This window comes from Dreissena polymorpha, chromosome 7, assembly GCF_020536995.1.
Source record: "Dreissena polymorpha isolate Duluth1 chromosome 7, UMN_Dpol_1.0, whole genome shotgun sequence".
Classification (NCBI taxonomy): Eukaryota; Metazoa; Mollusca; class Bivalvia; order Myida; family Dreissenidae; genus Dreissena; species Dreissena polymorpha.
The window spans coordinates 99,328,603-99,348,785 of record NC_068361.1 but is presented as its reverse complement, the minus strand read 5'-3'; the positions used below and the strand labels follow the sequence as shown (position 1 = coordinate 99,348,785).

Here is a 20,183-nt window from a genome sequence, read left to right as displayed (position 1 = left end):
TGTGTAGATAATTTTTATCGCATACTACTATTTGCATTATATTCCTTTTATTGTTGCCTGTAAATCTGGCTTCTACGGGCAAAGCTGCTCTATGAACTGTCACTGCGACACGTGCCATCACGTCAATGGATCCTGCTTAATGTCTCTTCAATGCCACGATGGATTCAAGATGGAAAATGGTTTCTGTACACGTAAGAAAGTATTGTTTCAATATTAACCGTGAATGCTTCACGAAACTTCTCCTTACCTTCACAGAACTCGCGCATGCATACAAGAGAGGAAATATAAAGCAGGTTTCATATGTTAAGTACCAATTTATAAATATATTGTTCAATTTCAGAACACAAACAGATAGGAGAAAGTAGTACCGTAAACGTGGCTGGAATAGTTGGCGGTTGCGTCGCAGCTGTTGTTATTATAATAGGAATGACTTTATTAACCTTATATTGCAGGCGGCAAAAGCTACATGCGTAAGTTACTTTTGCATGTAACAATATTATAATATTACAATACAAAGTAATATCTAGTCGCGGACTTTTATTTAGTCCATTGTTAAATAATAATATCATTCCTGTCAGATCTTATTATTGATTTAATTTCAGTAAAGAATGTCATACTAAAATATCTACATCGGCAAAGATAGAGACAAGTTTCTATACGAGATTTGATCATCTCGATCGGGCTAATGATGGTAAAAACGTCTCCGTAGAAGACAAAGCGAAAGTCGCTTCAACAAGTATACGTGAACATATTTTTGAAATATAACTGCGCATAACTTTATATGTTTCATTTAAGATGAATAAATGTATAAGCGAAACTAAGAATACGTATCGATCAGTGGAAATCATCATTAACATTTCGGAAAATAAACGATGAACGCCGAATTGCGCATATAAGGTGGCACATACTATCAAAAAGCACAATAGGGCGTACACGAATATGCAAATAAACGTTTAATTTTCATAAACAAGCATGTGAATATGTTATATAGAGCATAACATTTGTTCTTTGCAAAATGTTTTAAAAATTTCTACTGAAATTGTAGATGCCAGCAGTTTATTGTCTGGTAAAGAGAATCCCGTCCAAAGTGATGACCATGATTACTACAGCTTTAAGACACTTAGCCGTGGAATAAAAATTCATGAACTCTGGGACTACATCCACGATAAATTGCGAAGTGGTTCAACATTCTTTGAAGAAGAATTTAAAGTAAGAAAAAGTCCAAATATAAACTTTTAATAATCAGTTATATGTTTCATTATTAAACCTCATCGTAACAATAAAATTATTATATTTAAGAAATTAAGAAGCGGGCTTATCCATAGGCACGACATAGCAACTTCCGAAGAAAACAAAGGCAGGAATCGCTACAAGCAGATGTATGCATGTACGTTAAGTTTTATTTGGAATTTGTCAGGTCCAGTTACTCAATATTTTAAAGGTAAATTAATCAAAATACACTATCGTCATATACATTTAATGTCATTGTTTCAGCAGCACTTACAATAATCATATATGTGTAGTTTTAGACCAAAAATTCGTCTTATTACGTAACGGTCCTTAATGATATACCATTCGCTCAATTGTTTTCAGACGACTATAACCGTGTGCCCTTGACAATAGAGTTCGATGGAGAATCTGAATACATCAACGCTAGCTATATACACGTAAACGTTTTAGTTTGGTTATATCAGTGTAATCACAAACATGGATATGATTTTCTTTTCATGATTTTCTTTTCATCTGAATTGTTAAAGACATCGCATGATCAATAACATTAAAAGATAATTTTATTAATACAAAATAATCTGAAATATGAACATTAGAACACTTAAAGTAATTGAATACTTAAATTAGATTTTTTTTAAATATAGGGCTTTGAAAAGGCAAAGAAATTCATCGCTTCTCAGGGTAAGTAAAACATCGTAATTATTGAACAAAACACACATCATACTAGAGTATATTCCGCGTATCTTTCGTTTGTTTAGTAAAGCAAATTTCTGCTTTTCGGTAAAAAAACATTTTGCAAATTATAGTGTATCAATTTAAACTCACCGGTTAGCATAACTCACATATTTTAAAGTCTCGTTAATAAAGGTTCAACGGAGAAAAATTTAGAGGACTTATGGCGTATGATATGGCAGCAGAGTTTAGACAAGATTGTGATGCTGACGAATTTGATTGAAACAGGAACGGTATTTACTTTATACCTGATGTTTTGTTTACAGTTCATGTAATTTAAAATAAAAACATAAGCATAAAAATAGTGCTTCATATGTGATAATTGTTGATATACATGTTGACAATTATAACAAACGTATAAGACTGCTAGAGACTCATTGATATTGTATCTCGTACGATAAAACACAAGTTAGGAGTGCTTTACAAAACATATTATAATGCAGATGAAATGCTTGCAATATTGGCCCGAGGAACTGAACGGTGTGTGCAGGTACGGACGAATTGACGTCAAGTACGTTGATGTCGAGGAGATGTTTGATTACAACATCAGGACATTCACAATCACAAAGGTCTGTTTTAATTCGTTATGGTTAACGCACCCGGTCTACAAAAGGCGGTTATATTTTTTATTTGCACAAACTTGTTGTATCAAACGAGTATTAAATATTTGAAAACATTAATTTGATCATTCATTATTTTGTTTGATTTCGTTCACTTTAATATTTTCGGTATTTGTAAGTATGTATTGACTGTATTGAGGTCAACAGGGACGTGATACCAGGGTGGTCAAGCAGTTTCATTTTAAATCGTGGCCAGACAAAGGTGTTCCCGACACGGCCTGGTGTCTTGTAGACTTCTGGAGAGCGGTGGATACTCAGGAAGAGCACATTTCACCCATTCTGGTTCACTGCAGGTAAACCAGTATCAGTTCAAACATACGATCTTTGATGTTTATTGATATAGATCCGGGTTGTGTGCAAGTAAACGAAATTATGCTACATTTAACATTCGATAAACTGCGCTGAAGATTTCGTATTGTATTTACAGCGCTGGTGTTGGGCGAACAGGAACATTTATTGCTCTCGACAATCTTATTTCACAAGCACAACTTGAAAACTGTGTCAGACCATTCCAGATTGTCGAAGCGTTGCGCGAACAAAGGGTTAGCATGGTCCAGACAAAGGTAAATTGATATGTACTTTTAAACGATCAATATCTTATTATCAAATATTTGCGCCTGTGATGGTGTTGAACATATGTTGCCTTCAAAGTGTTTATAATAAATAAAGGACGTACCTGATATATATTTATGACAAATACGCATTGATGAAGGCCCATTCACAACCGTATTGTAGTTTTGCAACTTTTTGCACCAATACTGTACTAGTCTATATACAGGAACAATACACTTACCTACACGAGGCCCTGGCGGAAGCTCTCCTGATTGGGACACACCACGTGATGACCAGACAGTTTGAAAGTGTCCACCAGTTCATGATTGTAGAAGACAGTATTTTGACAACTACAAGACTGGAAAAACAATTCGAAGTAAAATAGATATAAATAAATGAGTATCCTTTATTCAAAATCATTGTCCACCCCTTTTCCATCCGCCCTTTTTCCAAGTACAATGACTTATTACAAAACAAGACGTATATAATTATATGTAATAAGAGCACACTTTTCTTAATAGCACAAACTTCAACACACACACTATAATGAAAAATAATAACTAACATATGGGATAAATGTACAGATGTTTTATGATTACAATACTGAAAGGCGAAAGTGTTTCGGGCTATGAAGGACTTGTACAAATTAAACTTGCATGTCGCCGGCCTGCTAATAAGGTATTTTGCCGGATTTGTTTTCAATACAAGGGCTGTACAATTTTGATTTTAGTTGTGTATGCGTAGTGTTGAAAGTAATGAGGGACATTTGCAACTAGTGGCCAGCCAAGAGACAGAATATGGCAACATTGGGGCACACGTGGCTGAAAGTAAGACGCGTTTCGTATTTTTGAAACAAAAACACACACTATGTTTTCTTAAATATCCACATAATGTGATGTGTTATGAAGTATACATATTTTTCTTTTAATTTGCAGTAGATGCATATCGACGCCAACATTATAGGAGGAGTGAACCGCCAGCTGAAATCTATCTCCCGGTACGTTAATTCTACATACCTTTTCATTTATTTAAGTTGATGTAAATTGATGATGTGGTTCTTTGGTTTAAGTTTTATTGTTTTCAGGGATCCCAAATGTAAAACGTTTAATGTAGCATATTTGATATTTTATGTGAAACAACACATACGAGTTATTGTTATTTGCATTTAAACATCACATAAATTAAACGTTTAATTCATCTTATTCAATAGAATATGCTATTGAATTTGAATAAACGAGAAAGTGGTTTAACAAAAGGGTCATGGACCGTAAGGTGCTCACCTTAGACCCGAAGGAACCAAACTATTCTGAGAATAACAAAAGTACTTCATAAACACATACATATATAATTTCTTATCACATTTTTATTTTCGAACTTGAGATATCTGAGGTATCAAATATAAGAACACGTGTTTGACCAAATTGCAGAATGAATGGACAAACAATGCGACCTCAAGAGTGTCAATAAAATGTTTTTTTAGATTTAATCTAGTGACCAAGTTTTTTAAATCACGTGACCCAGATCCATACTTAGCCGAGATTTTATTGGGACAAATGTTCAGACTAGGTTACATGAAGATTGGACACTTGCATTGGCCAACAGAGCGTTAACAAGTTTATCTAAAGCCATATAAGGAAAATCGCCCCGCCCCCTGGTGGCCATGTTTTTAACAGACTGGAATCATTTTCGAACTTGGCTAAATATCATAAAAAACTGTTCTGACCAAGTTTCATGACGCTTTGACAATACATCTAACATCAAGATTGTTAAGAAGGTTTTACTTTAGTTATATTAGGAAAACTTCAATGCCCCAATGAGTACACTAGTTTTAAATAAACCGGAACTATTTTACATCACAGCTGAGATAGCATTGCAACACCTGTTCCGACCAAGTTTTAAGAAGATTAGAAAATAAATATGACTTCTAAAGTGATACCAATGTTTAACTTAAGCCAAAAGGGCAATTTTAAAGTCCCCCAGAGGCCATGTTTGAAACAGATTGAAACCATTTTCGAACTATATCCCGTTATCACAAGATCACATATGTTCTGACGAAGTTTCATGAAGATTGGACAAACAAAGTGACTTCTATAGTGTTCACTAGAGCTCAAAACGAGCACGTTGTGCTCAGGTGAGGTAATAAACACTGTTATCGATTTAATCTAAGGTTGTCATATTTGGTAGAGATTTACATTATGGTGTTGTTTCATTTTTCATAAAGCGTATCGATAGAAAGGAAAATGCTTTAATGTGATTGATGAACTTATTTATAAAATGTGAAACGTTTACAGTAATGTACGTATATTGCACAGACATTCAATGAAAAGACGGGTATGATTGTGCTACCCAAACCAACTGAGAAACAGCTGGCAATGTTTTGGTCACGTCTTGAACAGCTTGGCTCTATAACGGTGATTGATCTTTCATCGGATGACATTGAACTGGTAATATTTATTTTTGTTTTTAAAAAAAGTCATTTTATACAAACAACTTTTGGCATTACTAAGCATGCCTTGATAATTATCGAATTTATTTTTGTGTTCGTTTCGGGGTAAAATGGACCTTTTCACTGAAACAAAAAGTTAAATTCGTTACGCGACTTCTTATCTCCGAACTATGTGATACACGTTAGTGTATTTATGTATGGCCGAGCTACGCTCTCGCCTAATATTAATTTACTGACCTTGTATCACACCATAAGGCGTCACTAAGAGCCCGAGTAATTAATAATAATATGATTTTCTTATATATATATAATGATGTTATTTATTCCATACACATATTTATTAGCCTTTCTATTTACATCGCTAGAAACATATACTAATAGACAGAAAAGACAGGGAACATGCAACAAAAGGCACATATGTTATGAAAGAGGAAAAACAAAATGGATTTGTTGAAATGACTTATTCCATGACACAGGAGGTACATTGAAGATAATAATTATTTAATCGTGTTTTTTTAAAACTTATTTCAATTATAACATTTTTTTTTCTATTATTGCTATTATTTACTTTGAAAATAACTCTCTCCTTTAAATACAAAACAATAGACTTGCCGCGACAAAATCATAAAACACTTCGTGCTGTCTTCGTGGAAAGGAGTAGATATACCGACAGACAGGACAAAAGTGCTTGAGATGATAGAGGCGGTGCAAACTTGGCAGCCTGAAATGTCAGACGACACCCCAATAGTGATACTAGACAAGTACGTAGAGCTAGTTGACATATTTTGTTGTTAAAACAAGCTCGTATACCTACCTATTGAAATGTTATATATTGGAAATTTCTAATGTTGTATGCTGGTAAACATGTAATATTTTTCGAATACCAACCCGAAATATTAATTATTAAAAACTAAGGTGTACATGCATTCCTTTTGTCTCTTAAGCGTTTGAAACACGTATTGTTCAAATGTATACGTTATTTCCGATAATCGATGACTTGCAGCGGTGGATTCCAGAAATGCGGAGTCGTTGCTGTTTTATTGAACGAGATTTATCGCATATTACAACAGAATGGGCAGATCAACATTTTACAATCAGTCAAGACAATGATGTACGGAAAAAGCCTTCTCATCCGCAGCATGGTATGTTTACTTGATACACTTGCAAGTACACGGATTGTTTGTGTAGTTAAGAAAGTAGTTGAAACCCAGTTAATTAATGAATGTTTATACACTTTACGAAACGTGCTCTACTTTTACAATGACATATTGTCTTTTGCAGATGCAGTTCAAGTTCTGCTATGATGTGATATTGGACTATGTTCAGCAAAAAGGGGTTTATCAGAACTATTAATGTTACAATGCCATATAATGTGCTACAGTATATAGACTCGTTGTTACTTCCGATGAGGAACATGTATCAATTTGTTACGAATTTGTTTCGTCTGATGTTTGCATGAGTTGCATTATTCATATAATATGGGTTTTATTCATACTGTCTAAATATGTGTGTATAGACATTGTTGCAACTAGTTTTGAAGTGTATAGACCTGGTGTCGATACTATAAAACTTAATTTCTTCCGATTGAATGCACTGATGTAGGTTATATTTAATACCTTGTTGCGATGTAATGGTTTAGGTCTAAACATCTAATTCAATCTCCATATATTGCCATGCAATATAGTTATAGTTCGGCTATTGATCACCTGGCATGAATAAAGGACTTTGTACTGAAAATATACTATCATGCTTACTACTGTATACTTATTTTGTATTATTAATGCAAAGAATATAAATTGTGTTGATGTTTAACTATACTCAATGAAATGTCGTTTTATCAACTATAGGTTGCAAAATGTAATACGTGCTTTTTTATTTTTGTCAATTTGGATTAATCAATTTACTCAATATTATTTGAAAACTCTTTAAAATTTGTTTAGCGTTTGCTTTGCTTACAGTGTTTGTAAATTTTCAGTTATAGTTCCTGCTTTGTTTGACAGTTTATTTTGTATGAATTACTTTCGTTATTATTTAACCTAATCATCGCCTTGTAAATATATCTGTGGTCAATGTGTCATGTTCATAATCCATTCGTTTAACGATACAAACATGTGTGACTTAAAAAATAAAGCGACTTTAATAGTTTATTTACCATAAAGCTTGACTTTTTGATTAAGTACTCTATCAAACGTAAAACAAATTCATTCAAATCAATGCAAGACAGTCACACAACACTCCTTTAAAATGATAAAATATCCTAAAAATCATGAATTATGATCAAAATATCTTTATATCGTTATCATTTTTGTTGCATAACAACATGTGTCGTCCTAGAACAATTAACTGAGCCAACACTACAGGTGTTTAGATTAAAACATAAAGTGGTATTTTAAACTTGAATAAAGTCTTAAAATGATTGTTTGAAAATTGTTTCATTTGTGAATTAGGATTGAAAAATCTTTGACACACTCAACTGGTCTATATGTTTAAATATCTCATATACTATTGATGTTAAAACAATAAAAATATCTTAAAAAATAATCCGAAAATCTGATGCAATATGCATCAATATGTGTATATACTCTTTTTTAATAAAACGTATCTAACGCTTTGCTTTATCTTAATTAATACATTTAGTTACATTGAGATTGGTCAGTTACAAATCTAGTTTTAACATGAGACGAGACATTTGTAATGTCTATATATCTGCTCAGGTATATTGTGAGTTCCGCTGTATTAAACTTTCAGTAAATATTGTCTATTTAAAAAACGTTCAAAGGTTCACATATTATTTAAAGTTCTTAAAATATAAATATTGCATAAACGATACCGGATAATATTATCGGTAGGACTGCTGTTCTGCGACTAAGTTACTTAGACATTACTTTTAAGATTATAATTAACGCACTGGACGCAAAGACATAATGTTCATGTGTTTACATGTATTTGCGAAATTCAGATAAGACTGGTTCGTTTGCTTCAATCATTCTTATTCCAATCATGTATGCCTGATACAATTAACTTTTACTATTGTACCTTTCATACCATATTGACTTCAGTGTTTATCACCAGGCTTCTGTAAATCATATCCAGTTGTTCAAAGCTCGATTATTTACATTTTCTAAAGAATCAATACAAAAAATGTCTTTCACATTTAATTTTGGTGTGTCGTCGCCATTTTGCAAACATGGGAAGCAACTATAATGTATATATTTTGATTTAAAACCGATTACTAATTCCTCAACATTAATAAACAATTTGAACGTGATCATATAATGCAATAATACATTGACGTGTGTTAATGCAAACTGGGAGCGATTGTTGAAGCAATTTACAAAATATCGAGAGAGAGAGAGAGATAGTTTCTTGGTCAGGCTTTAGGTTGGATTACAATCAATTCAATATAATACTAGTCATCATAACACGGCCTAAGTAAATGTTTTCTTGCTTTTCGTTTATTTATGAATGTGCAAAAAAATAATTTAAAGAACGATGTAACTTGTTGAAAATTGCAATGAACAGTGTGTCATGTTACTTCTAAGAAAAGGGATATTGCCTGAATGCAAACTCCTTCAGAAAACTCCTTCATGTTTTTGCTAGTGAAATATCAAAAAGCCAAATCCCTCAATGAGCAAGCGCTAAACATTCAGATTTAAACGCTATCCCGAAAAACACCAACATTTTGTGGACACAACTAGGTTCAGGATATAATAACTTAAGTATATCTGCGAATGTTCCATGGCTTTTATACCGGCTACAATAGGAAAAGAAGCCTGAATTAGTAGGCACTACTTTCGAATTCGGAACACGGAGGGATACACAATGATTTGATGTAAATTATTCTATTTGCTAAAGCGCAATTTTGTAAAAAAAACAACATTTTTTCCGGTGAAGTCTTCAAGTTAATACGTATGGAATCGTAAATACATATTTGAAGCTGCACATTATTGTAGGGCATCAGATCTATTACCATAGACAATAAAGGGAAAGCATTAACATAAACGTTTCATACTTGTATTTTCAAATATGAGCACTTGCTTAATAAGAAAAAAATAACAATATGATAAATCATAATAAAGACCGTAGCATTGCTGTAACATACTTTTCGTTTAAATTTGACTGCTGTTACAAGCGGAAAAAATCTATAGCCGTTCCGGAGACTGAAGATAATTTTTTGTTTATTTGAATCAGATAAGAATACCGAACTAAACATATACTTTCTACGTATCAGTCCATTGTAAATGGTAGCAATGGTATATATTTTGCATGTTACGGAAATGCTATCAATATTTCAATTAACAATAAAAAAGAACATATATTGGAAAAACAACAACAACAACATGGCTTTAGTTAAAAATGTAATTTAAGCAATCTCGAGCTTAGTCTGCATTTAAGCGATATACCCACCTTTTAGCGCAATAGCTCCATCCGAACTCAAACTATGAAGCTAAATAAAAATGATTATAAGTTGCAGTGACATTGACCTTAATCCACATAGTCTCAAATGCAATCCCAATATACATTGACCTTGACTATACTTGCTCCAAAGGTAATCACAAACTGGGTCTGCATGTTAGCTAAGTACACATACATTTTAATGTAATACCTCTATAAAAACTATAGTTATCGAGTGAACGCTAAATTTCAAATTTAAGAATCAGCAACATTGACGTTAAGCCGACACACGTCAAATAAAATCGCATTGATATGTCTCCCCGCAAGTCAAGTTTAATCAAGACATGTCAATACAAATTAAAGTTATGGATCGGAAACTATATGATTGCATTTTTTTAGTCATAGTAGCAGTTGCATAGCCCTCGATTCTTCTCGCCCCAAAAGCAATCTCAAGCTATATCTTAGTGTAAGCAACAACACAGATGTAAATGCAATATCTCTGTCGAATCTCCAGTAAATTGGCAGAAAATGTTCTTTTAATGTTAGTGGCCAAAAATCTTGACCTTCTCCCGAATAGCCTTAAGTAAATTCCCTAGCCTGCTAGACCCAATCATTCATCAAGATTGGTCAACGCAAATGCAAAGTTTTTACCATTAACCATCTGCTTGAAGCCGCCCGACAAAACCCGAGCCTATCGGCCATATCCTATTGATATAACCAGGCTTTTCATATTTGCAGGAAACGTGATTTTAAATGCCTAAAATATGTATCCTTTATGAGCCTAATAATGTATGTCATGCATCAGAAAACAATTACATTTAGATTGATAGTGTACATTTCTAGGATCGAACAAACTTGATATGGCCCTTTATTTCTGTTAATGCAAAACAATCACAATCTTATTTAAAGTTTTAATAAGACACTAAATAAGATGCGTTTACATTACAATATTTGATATGCAGTTTTTCCTGTTGTATTTTTACACTTGCCAACTCACTTTTCCTGTAGTAGTTATCGCAGTATTTGGTGTATTATTATAAGTTTTAGTAGTCATTTTTGTTTTTGATGTTATTGTTAGCTTTCCATTGGTAATGCGGTTAAAAAAGCATCAGTATTCCATGAAGACGTAATCGTTAAAGTTAATGACATCTGAGAGTAGTTTGATTCTATTACCATAACCAATATCAGGTTTAGCATAACTACTCATGGTTGAAATGCCCAAGTTGTCAAAAAAGTAACAAGGTTAGCGGGTTAATTTGTTAGCAATAAGAGGTGAACTATTATTTGCTAATAATTGACCGCTCCAACGTACACATTGATGTTTTTATTTATACGATGTAAAATATAGAGAAAATATTGCCAGTTAATATATGTTTATAGGAAAGGCATCATACAATTTAATTAAGTTCAATGTTAAGTTTTTGAGTCGTTCATTTCACTGTGCTGAGGCGTCATAATCGATCTTTGTCTCTAACTCAGGAGTCATGGTTATAATTAGAGATCACATGTCATATAAGGCATGGTACAGCTTGTGAAAACTGTAGCGTCATATCATAAAACAATAGAAAAAGGCCCAAAACTGCTCAGCAGAAGGCGTGTCAGGTGTTTAGAGTGGGTGCATTAACAAACATATACTGATTTAATCTGCAAATGTAGATCGTACCGCATAAATAATTTTATTGAATGTATTGCCAAGTAATAATGATAATACTTATTGTTGATGCCGATCTAATGGTATTCAAGAATATTCATGAACTGAATGCAGACTAAAAATAAAAATTATGCTCTAGAGTCTTATGAGACATATTCCTTGATGTTTGCGTTACTAACTTTTGATTTGATTATCCATCACAATTTTGTATTATTTTCCGCAATTTCCAAGCGAGGACCAATCATTATAAGGCATGCGTGCCTTTCTACTAATCTATCGACTTTTGCCATATTCCCGGGCTAGTATTTTAACAAACAATATTTTAATTTCATATTCTAGAGATGTAAGTGTCAATTTAACGAGATGCCACCATGTATGAGTTGGCTTGTACGATATGAATACACGAGAATATGAGTATCTTATTACACTTACGACATATACCGTACACTAAACTCTGGTCCAAATAAAAAACATTGTATACTATATTTGTATTTATTTTTATGATGTGTGTTCGTTAATTGAGCATAATATCCCGTTTATTTATTTTATGTTTAACGTGAATAGGTCAGCATATCCAATTAAAATAGATTCGCTCGACATAAATACGTTAAATATCTTCAAACGAACGTAATTGTGTAAGTGCTGATGGCATCTCTTAAGCCGATAAGCCGTTTTGGTGAACCTTCATATACCTTTTTATTTTATAATGTGGTCTACTAAGGTATCAGAAATTCAGATCAACAAAACAAAAAAGGCATGAATTCGTAGATTCACTCGTTATTGTGCAGACATTGCATGAAGTTTATCTACATAAGTACCCACACATACAGATCCTCTTCAAACGATAACATCACTCCATATAAAGTGTGCGAACAACATTTAAAGAAAAATTCGTAGCATTAAGATATGCTTTCTTAGACAACGACATACTTACAATAAAATAAATATTTCTTGGCATCTACAAACATACCGTGTACGATAGATATATGATTCATTAAATCACACTTATATTTGTATAATCAGAACTGTTTGTTTATACTTCAGATCCCATCCAGATCCTTAATTCACACATCGCGGTGACATCAAACGGGGCTCCATTTTACAATGACTGGATTGCTGATAAGGTCAACGATGGTAATGTGAATAACAATGGCAGTGCGGCCGATTGTAGATGTTGCACAGCTCTAGAAAGACCAACATGGGTGCAACTGACACTGGACAAGACTTATCTCGTGGAAAAGATTGAAGTTCTAGGACGTACAGATCAACGTGCGTAGAGACAAAGGCTGAATCAATACAAACATATTTAGGTTTAGTAATGTTAATATAACAGTTTAACATCATTGGTCTAAAACTAAAACTTCCTCCAAGGAAAGCATTACATATTAACATAAATGATTTACAATAATTAAAACATGTATAATTACTTGTGCAAGCATACACTTATTGCTTATAATAAGCAAATGTAAAAAAAGAGGATATATATATATATAATTAGTAAAAAATAATTGAACTATTTATATGTATTAAATATTTTAATTTAACTTAATGATCAAATCCAAACAGTGCATTCATATTAAAATCAAAGCATGTCACTTACAGTAACCATGCAGCTTCAACGGTTTGAAATAGGGATACTAATACTAGTATGTAACGGGATGCATTCATCAGTTCTTATCGTAATTATTATGTCAAAGTTATATATATATATATATATATATATATATATATATATATATATATATATATATATATATATATATATATATATATATATATATATATATATATATATATATATATATATATATATATAACAAAACCTGCATCCTTATTGCTTGAGCTCAATTAAGAAATATAACGATTTTATCGTAAGCGTTGATTACAATGAATCAATGACTATAATCGGATAGAACTGAAGAGGCATGTTTAAACACCCTCCCATTACAGCTTTCAGAGCGCTTCTTAATAAGAATAACAGAAACAAATGCAACGCACAGTTATATTAATCTCGCAGTAATTGTATGGAGAACACTTCTTTACTCTGAAGTTATTAAGTATTGCCCTTATAAAGACCAAAGGCTTGGATTTTAACTTAGCCTACGTCTGTTGAGAATTTATGTGATTATATTAAACTTTACAAGAGATTGTGACTCTGAAGTCACCACAATTTTTATTTATCACTGTCTGCGTTATCCACGATCTTTGTTTTCTTCGGTGGAAAGAATCCCGAGAATACGCAGTCATTAAAACATTCATAGAAATTGTAATAATCTTTTAACATCTGGAACTAAACATGTACTTTGTCCGAATTCTTGAAGCAATAAAGTGTTCCTTTACTTGATACTAAGGTAAAAATCAGTAAACCTGGCCAATGAACTTTAACTTTTCACCAGCATTGCAATTGAAGTGGTGTTCGCTGTACACAGGCAGATATATTTTGATATACTTGTATTGAATTCCTGCATAAATCTATTCGCGGCTTCTTGTTTTAAGAAAGCGTTGGTACTGCAGTTACTGCATTGGTCACATTCATATCAGGCTTTGGGTAGAGCGGATGATCTATATAATTATCGTCATTTATGTTTTGGCATTTAAAGTATCTGTTGCTATGCTCAAGTCACAGTTTGTCCTATGGAGCTTATTGCATGCCTCATGTACAAGCTCCTTTTTCGAAAACACACTGTTACATGTATAAACAGGTGTGTGACTTTATCTGCTATAGGTACGGGATCGTAAATGTTGGCTGTTTGAATTGATGGCCGTGCTCACAACACGCAACGGCTGCACGTTGATTCGACTTTTATAAAAAAGCCACTTTTTAATAATTGAATCGAATATAAAGCATTTCATCTAGTTTATTTTTTTTGCAAAATGCCTAAAGATCCATGTTGTCTGCAACTGTCGGAGCACACAAGTATTTTACTTAATAGATATATACTATTTCAACATTTCATAATCTCGCTTATAAGCCCATAGATGTATGCGAGGTAACGGCGCGGTGACCTCTTTCCTCTCGGGCGAGAACACTAATTTACCGGAAAACAATTCTTGGTATTCGACACGATTTTGTGTGTTGCGGTAAATATGGCGTACGTTAATTGACGTATTGCTGTCAACAGTATTTATATAAGGTCGTTATTTGATGGATATAGCTTATAAAACAGTCCTTCGTGTCACATAAGGCTTGTCGAGCCTATCCATAACCCTAATCTTAACCATAAGTAAAAGGAAGCCGAGTTTTATCGTGCGAAATAATGATATTAGCGGAGCGCAAAACTAGTTATAAAACAGCTGAGCTAGTCCTGAAAACAAACTTTCAATCTATTTAACCTTTTACTGCGGTACAGTTGGGTCATTTACAGATTTAAATAGCTGGACTTTCATACATTGAATTAATCAATAACTGCTTTGGTCGCCCTTCTTGTCGTTCCAGCATTTCTGTAAAAAAAAATTCACTATTTCATGTTGCCTGGAAAACATCCGCTTTTTAGCATGTGTTTGTACTAACAGGACACTGGCTGGGCAAGAGTGATTGTGCCATAAATATTCATGCGTAATATCAGCTGGAATACTAGCATTTCTACGTGTAAACGTTTGTTTTCATGATTGCACTATGGTTTGTTCTACTAATACGTCCGGATCAATGATGATTTCGTAAATTGCATTTTTAGTTTCGCCAATTGCAGCTTTTGTAACATTCCATCGAATTGAGAAGCGTCCGTCGGATTGCATTATTTTGAAATATTGTGTTCAAAATACATTCAAGACATGGAGATCCATTAAAAACAAGTCCGTCACCTTGCTTTTCTCCATTACGTTGTTTTATCGCATAAATTATTTCCTAACATCAGCACTAACGGCTTTAGGTAACTGGCGATTGTAACATCAAATGTTAGATTGTGTTACTATTTCCAGCTAAAATAATTACTTTTCCGTGTTTAATAGATACTGTTAAACGACGGTATTTTATAATGATATGAGCTTTGTATAACATGAAGTTATTTTGATTATAGCAAGAAACAAAGATTATTTAAACAACTAATTATTATCTAATAAAATCAAGATAACCTTCATAAACGCCGCACATGTACGTTTATATATTTTTTGCAGCTTTTAGTCAGTTTAAAAACATCACATTGTTACTGGGAAGACATGATCAATCACTTCTGGCCAAAGCGTCCATTTGCAAAACCGGTCTTTTGTTATGCCGGTACTGGCTCCCCCACGCGAAGTATATGCTGTACGAGTTTCGGGTGGCATGACATCAAATCCATATACGACAATATGCGCGATTATGATATACCGACAAGCAGGTTAAGTGTTTCGACGCTGAGTGTTTTCGAATGATATCAATAATGGAACCTTTTTATCTTTCTTTTTTTCAATAACCGAAATGTGGTGTGAATTGACGTGACGTCGAGATCGGGAACGTGATAATTTTATCGTTGATACCGACTTGCAAAGAAGTGATATAATCCCGAAACAATTACAGTGCATAGTTATCTTTTTCTAATATCTGGTTATATAATATTGAATTTGAATTGTCAAATGAGGATACGGTAAGATTGCCTACATTTATTTTAATGATATATTTTGCTTAACTCGCGATTATTTCAAGTCGTTGAAAACATAGCTACGCGGGTATTATGGATACATTTGCTTAGTAGGCTTTTTATCGTTTTTAAGAACGTTAACGTTAAAACAGGTCTCCTGAATACGATATCAATTTTGGTCTTGTTAAATTTGCAATCTATTATATGTTTATGTACACAAATGTCAACATGGCTTTTGCCCTTAGGATACTATTCGCATATAAATGCAATCAAAATCATATGGTTTATATTCGAATTGCATATTAATTTTTATTTACACAAATAAACCAGGAAATAAAATGTATGAATACGTATACATGTCGTAAAAGGCTAATTATAGAAAAAATATTGAATACAGGAAACAAACCGTAACTCGATTGAGCATGACATCGTTATTCTGTACGTGTTTTGTTCTCAAATGTTAAAGCAATGTTAACTTCAAGGTGGTTGAATGTGTACTTCTTATCATCGTTGCTTTCCACCCCCCCCCCTCTTAGATGGGGCATATTGATTTTTCCTTAAGAATAGGGACGCTTCCGTCTGCCCATTCCATTTTTATATCAATTTAAAACAAATTTAATAGCATTTGAACTTGGACATCGCCATATTTTGGTTCGCCGATTTTCGTCACAATCGAAATTATTGCCCAATGTTATGTGATTTTTACGTCTGTCGCGCAATGCAAAAATTTAAATTGTTGGTTCGCACCATGACCCATTGTGTCGTGCATAACTAATATCAATTTGCTGTCAGGTTGCTGAAACTGTACAATCATATAAACCGGCGTGTAAATTTACCTCCTTATGCTGCTTTTCGGCATTTCTGTATTACCATGTTTGACCTTAATCAGTATTTGATGGAATGTTAAATATATTTTTCGCCAATGGACCCGAATAAGTAAATCCTTAACTTGCATTTGGTAAGTTCAGAGACATCTCACCAACCATTAGCTACTATTTCACTTATTATTGTTTGAACTTCATTTACCGGCCTTGTGTGCATACGCCAATGGTCTTGCTAATAAGACATTTCTTGTTTCAACATCTCAGGCAATGCGGAACGTGAGATTATTCCTTCCTTAATGAAACATTTCTATATTCTACTGTTTTGTTGTTTGCTCTATGCGTCCAACTATAAATTCAATTATTTTTCATCACAATCATATAGTCGGGCTATGTTTTTTGACGTTTGCCGCATATGTCACAATAGTTATTTTAATATAATGGTGTTCTTAGTAATTATTATTAACACCATGTTTAAACTATTCAAAATGCATTTTTTTCCAGACTGTCTACCCGAAAAGTGCAGTACAAACTGTTCCAAAAAGTGTAATTGCCTTTTGGGTTCATGTGAAAGTGTAACTGGCACATGTATGACTGCGGTATGTAAAAACGGCTGGAAAGGATTTGCCTGTAATGAAAGTAAGAATAATGATATCATTAGAAAGATTGCCACAGATTGACACTGATTGACTCTTGAAATGTATTTAGTTTTATGGAATTTTCGATGAGATAATCGATTGAAATCAATTCATCAAAATCAGTTTACCAAAAATAAAATAATACCAAATAGGTCATAACTATTTCGCAACTGTTATTACAAGATAAACTGATCGTTTTAGACTGCTGCGACAAGCGGAGTCATTAGTACAGCTATCAAAGACATGTATAGAATTCGATGTCAATTAAAAAGTGATCTCCTCTGTTTAACCGTCTTCAATATTACTATCCAGGGAGAGAAATTAATACACTGCCAACCAGAACCGTTGATGATCAATTTGACAAGTTATCAGAAATAATGTTAATAACTTTGCATTTATAAATTACATGTATTTCATTATTTATGAAGAACCATTTTTCTTGAAAATATCCTTATATATTGTCTTGATGTACAACTATAGTTATAGCAAGTCGCAATCTTCCAGTGTTCAACGCTTTGATTTTGTATAGCTGAATCGACATTTTATGATTGCAGCCTGCAACCCAGGTACTTTCGGTGTTAACTGCTCATATACATATCATTGTAACAATAAATCATGCCATCATATTGATGGTATCTGTCCCAATAACACATGTGCAGCTGGATGGAAGCATGACAACTGTAGCGAAGGTATGTAAAAACATGCGCTATCTTATCTAATTGACTCGATATAATATTATTTTAAGACTAGTAAAGTCAAACATATTAAATATTAAATGTGAATATTTATGCAATATTTATTAGAAAGATTTATATTTCAGCGAATGTCGGGGTTATGTTTGTGTAATATGCAAAAACAAGTAAAATAAGCGTGTTCGGCTGTTTAACGAGCGATTTAGATATAATAATAATACGGCATTCAAGTTCTCTGTTAAAGTCGTGTTTAACGCGCGATCAATATTACGACGATAACTTTTTGGGGGTTTCGTTGTCTCTCAATATCATTTTTGCACACGTCGAAACAGTGTCTATACTTCAACATTAGCTTCTAACTGTATTTCGCATCGATGTTAAGTTATGTCGAGTAGACTTGTACAGTTTAAACCTTAATTGAGAATATATTAATATTAAAATAATATTTCACAGCTTGTGATCCAAGCATGTTCGGTTTGAACTGTGTCTTCCCCTGTCATTGCCCAAAAGGGAACGATTGTGACCCTGTATTTGGCCGCTGTCCCAACGGTATATGTGCGCCTGGGTGGATTCAATTTAACTGTAGCGTAGATAAGATCGCAATTTGCGATATGTGTCGTCTTTAGGGCAAATGTTTGTGTTCATAATAGTGTGTAGCGAGAGTAAATAGTTTTGTTATAGATTTCAACTTCATGCATGTACTTACAGTGGGTACAACTTTAAAATGCCCAATCTCTATTATTTCGTTTGATTATAGTTGTACTACCAATACATGTTTTTCTTACGGTACAAATACTCATTTTTTCTGCTTCTATTCAAAGTTCAGGGTAAACTGTATCAACAACTATTGCTTAATCGCTACTAATATTTTTAAGTATAATATTTTATAGCCTGCAATCGAGGGCTCTTTGGTGAGAACTGCTCATATGCATGCCATTGTTACAACGGTTCAAGTTGTGACAATGTTTTGGGCCACTGTCTTGATGGTCTATGTGAACCTGGATGGACTAAAAGTAACTGCAGCGTAGGTAAGAGTTTAATTGACGATTGGCGCCAGCTAAAGAATAAATAAGGGCATGTATTAGCATGTGTTATAGAAAAAGCCGTTTACGTTCATTGTTCAGGTAAATCAGGAATGCAAATATACTTTCTCATGTACAACAGTTGTCATTTCCTCAACTAATCTATTATAATAATATCTTTACTTCGACTATCACAGCGTGTGATACAGACATGTTTGGTAAGAACTGCTCCTCCCGTTGTCATTGCTTGCTCGGAGCAAGTTGTGACAAAAGTTCTGGTCACTGTCCTGGTAACCTGTGTGCACCTGGATGGACTGAAAGCAACTGTAGCATTGGTAAGATTTGATATTGACACTCTTTTGCAGCTAGATGATTAATTATGTAGTCTATTATGATGTGTATGCACGAAAGCAATGTATTAAAATGTTGAATGCAAAGCAAATGTGTTTGCAAATGCCTATTACAATATGATATTTTCTCTAAGATATTTTCTTTTGTTCGACTTTCAAAGCCTGAGATCAAGGCTTTTTTGGTAACAACTGCTCCTTCCCATGCCATTGTCTACATGGGGAAAGATGTGACCATGTTTCTTGCCACTGTTCAGATGATCAATGTGCTCCTGGCTGGACTAATAGTAATTGTAGCGTTGGTAAGACCTTTTTGATATCTGAAAGCCAAACGTTATATTTTATCGTTGCTACGGTGTTTATAAAATTGCATGAAAAACCTGTATAATAACATACAAACATACTTCAAACTGTTTTCGTGACATAATTAAATATTAACTTAGTTAACTCTTACTGTATAACTACTCATATTACTTCCTCT

The 20,183-nt window shown here is 33.4% G+C and overlaps 1 protein-coding gene and 1 long non-coding RNA gene across 2 annotated transcripts; both read left to right on the top strand.

Annotated features, from left to right (window-relative positions):
- The first annotated feature begins 5 nt into the window (after nt 1-5).
- Nucleotides 6-736, top strand: LOC127837984 (uncharacterized). The gene is made up of 3 exons (XR_008029579.1): nt 6-191; nt 341-470; nt 603-736. It is a non-coding gene; the product is annotated as an uncharacterized LOC127837984 (long non-coding RNA).
- An 860-nt stretch (nt 737-1,596) lies between these two features.
- On the top strand, nt 1,597-7,996 carry LOC127837959 (receptor-type tyrosine-protein phosphatase epsilon-like). The gene is made up of 14 exons (XM_052365434.1): nt 1,597-1,667; nt 1,875-1,911; nt 2,098-2,195; nt 2,406-2,531; nt 2,730-2,875; nt 3,010-3,145; nt 3,361-3,510; nt 3,865-3,961; nt 4,070-4,131; nt 5,447-5,578; nt 5,946-6,059; nt 6,187-6,341; nt 6,584-6,722; nt 6,862-7,996. The coding sequence occupies exons 3-14, from the start codon at nt 2,133-2,135 to the stop codon at nt 6,931-6,933; spliced, it is 1,392 nt and encodes a 463-aa protein (XP_052221394.1). The 5' UTR covers nt 1,597-1,667; nt 1,875-1,911; nt 2,098-2,132; the 3' UTR covers nt 6,934-7,996.
- The last annotated feature ends 12,187 nt before the right edge of the window (nt 7,997-20,183 follow it).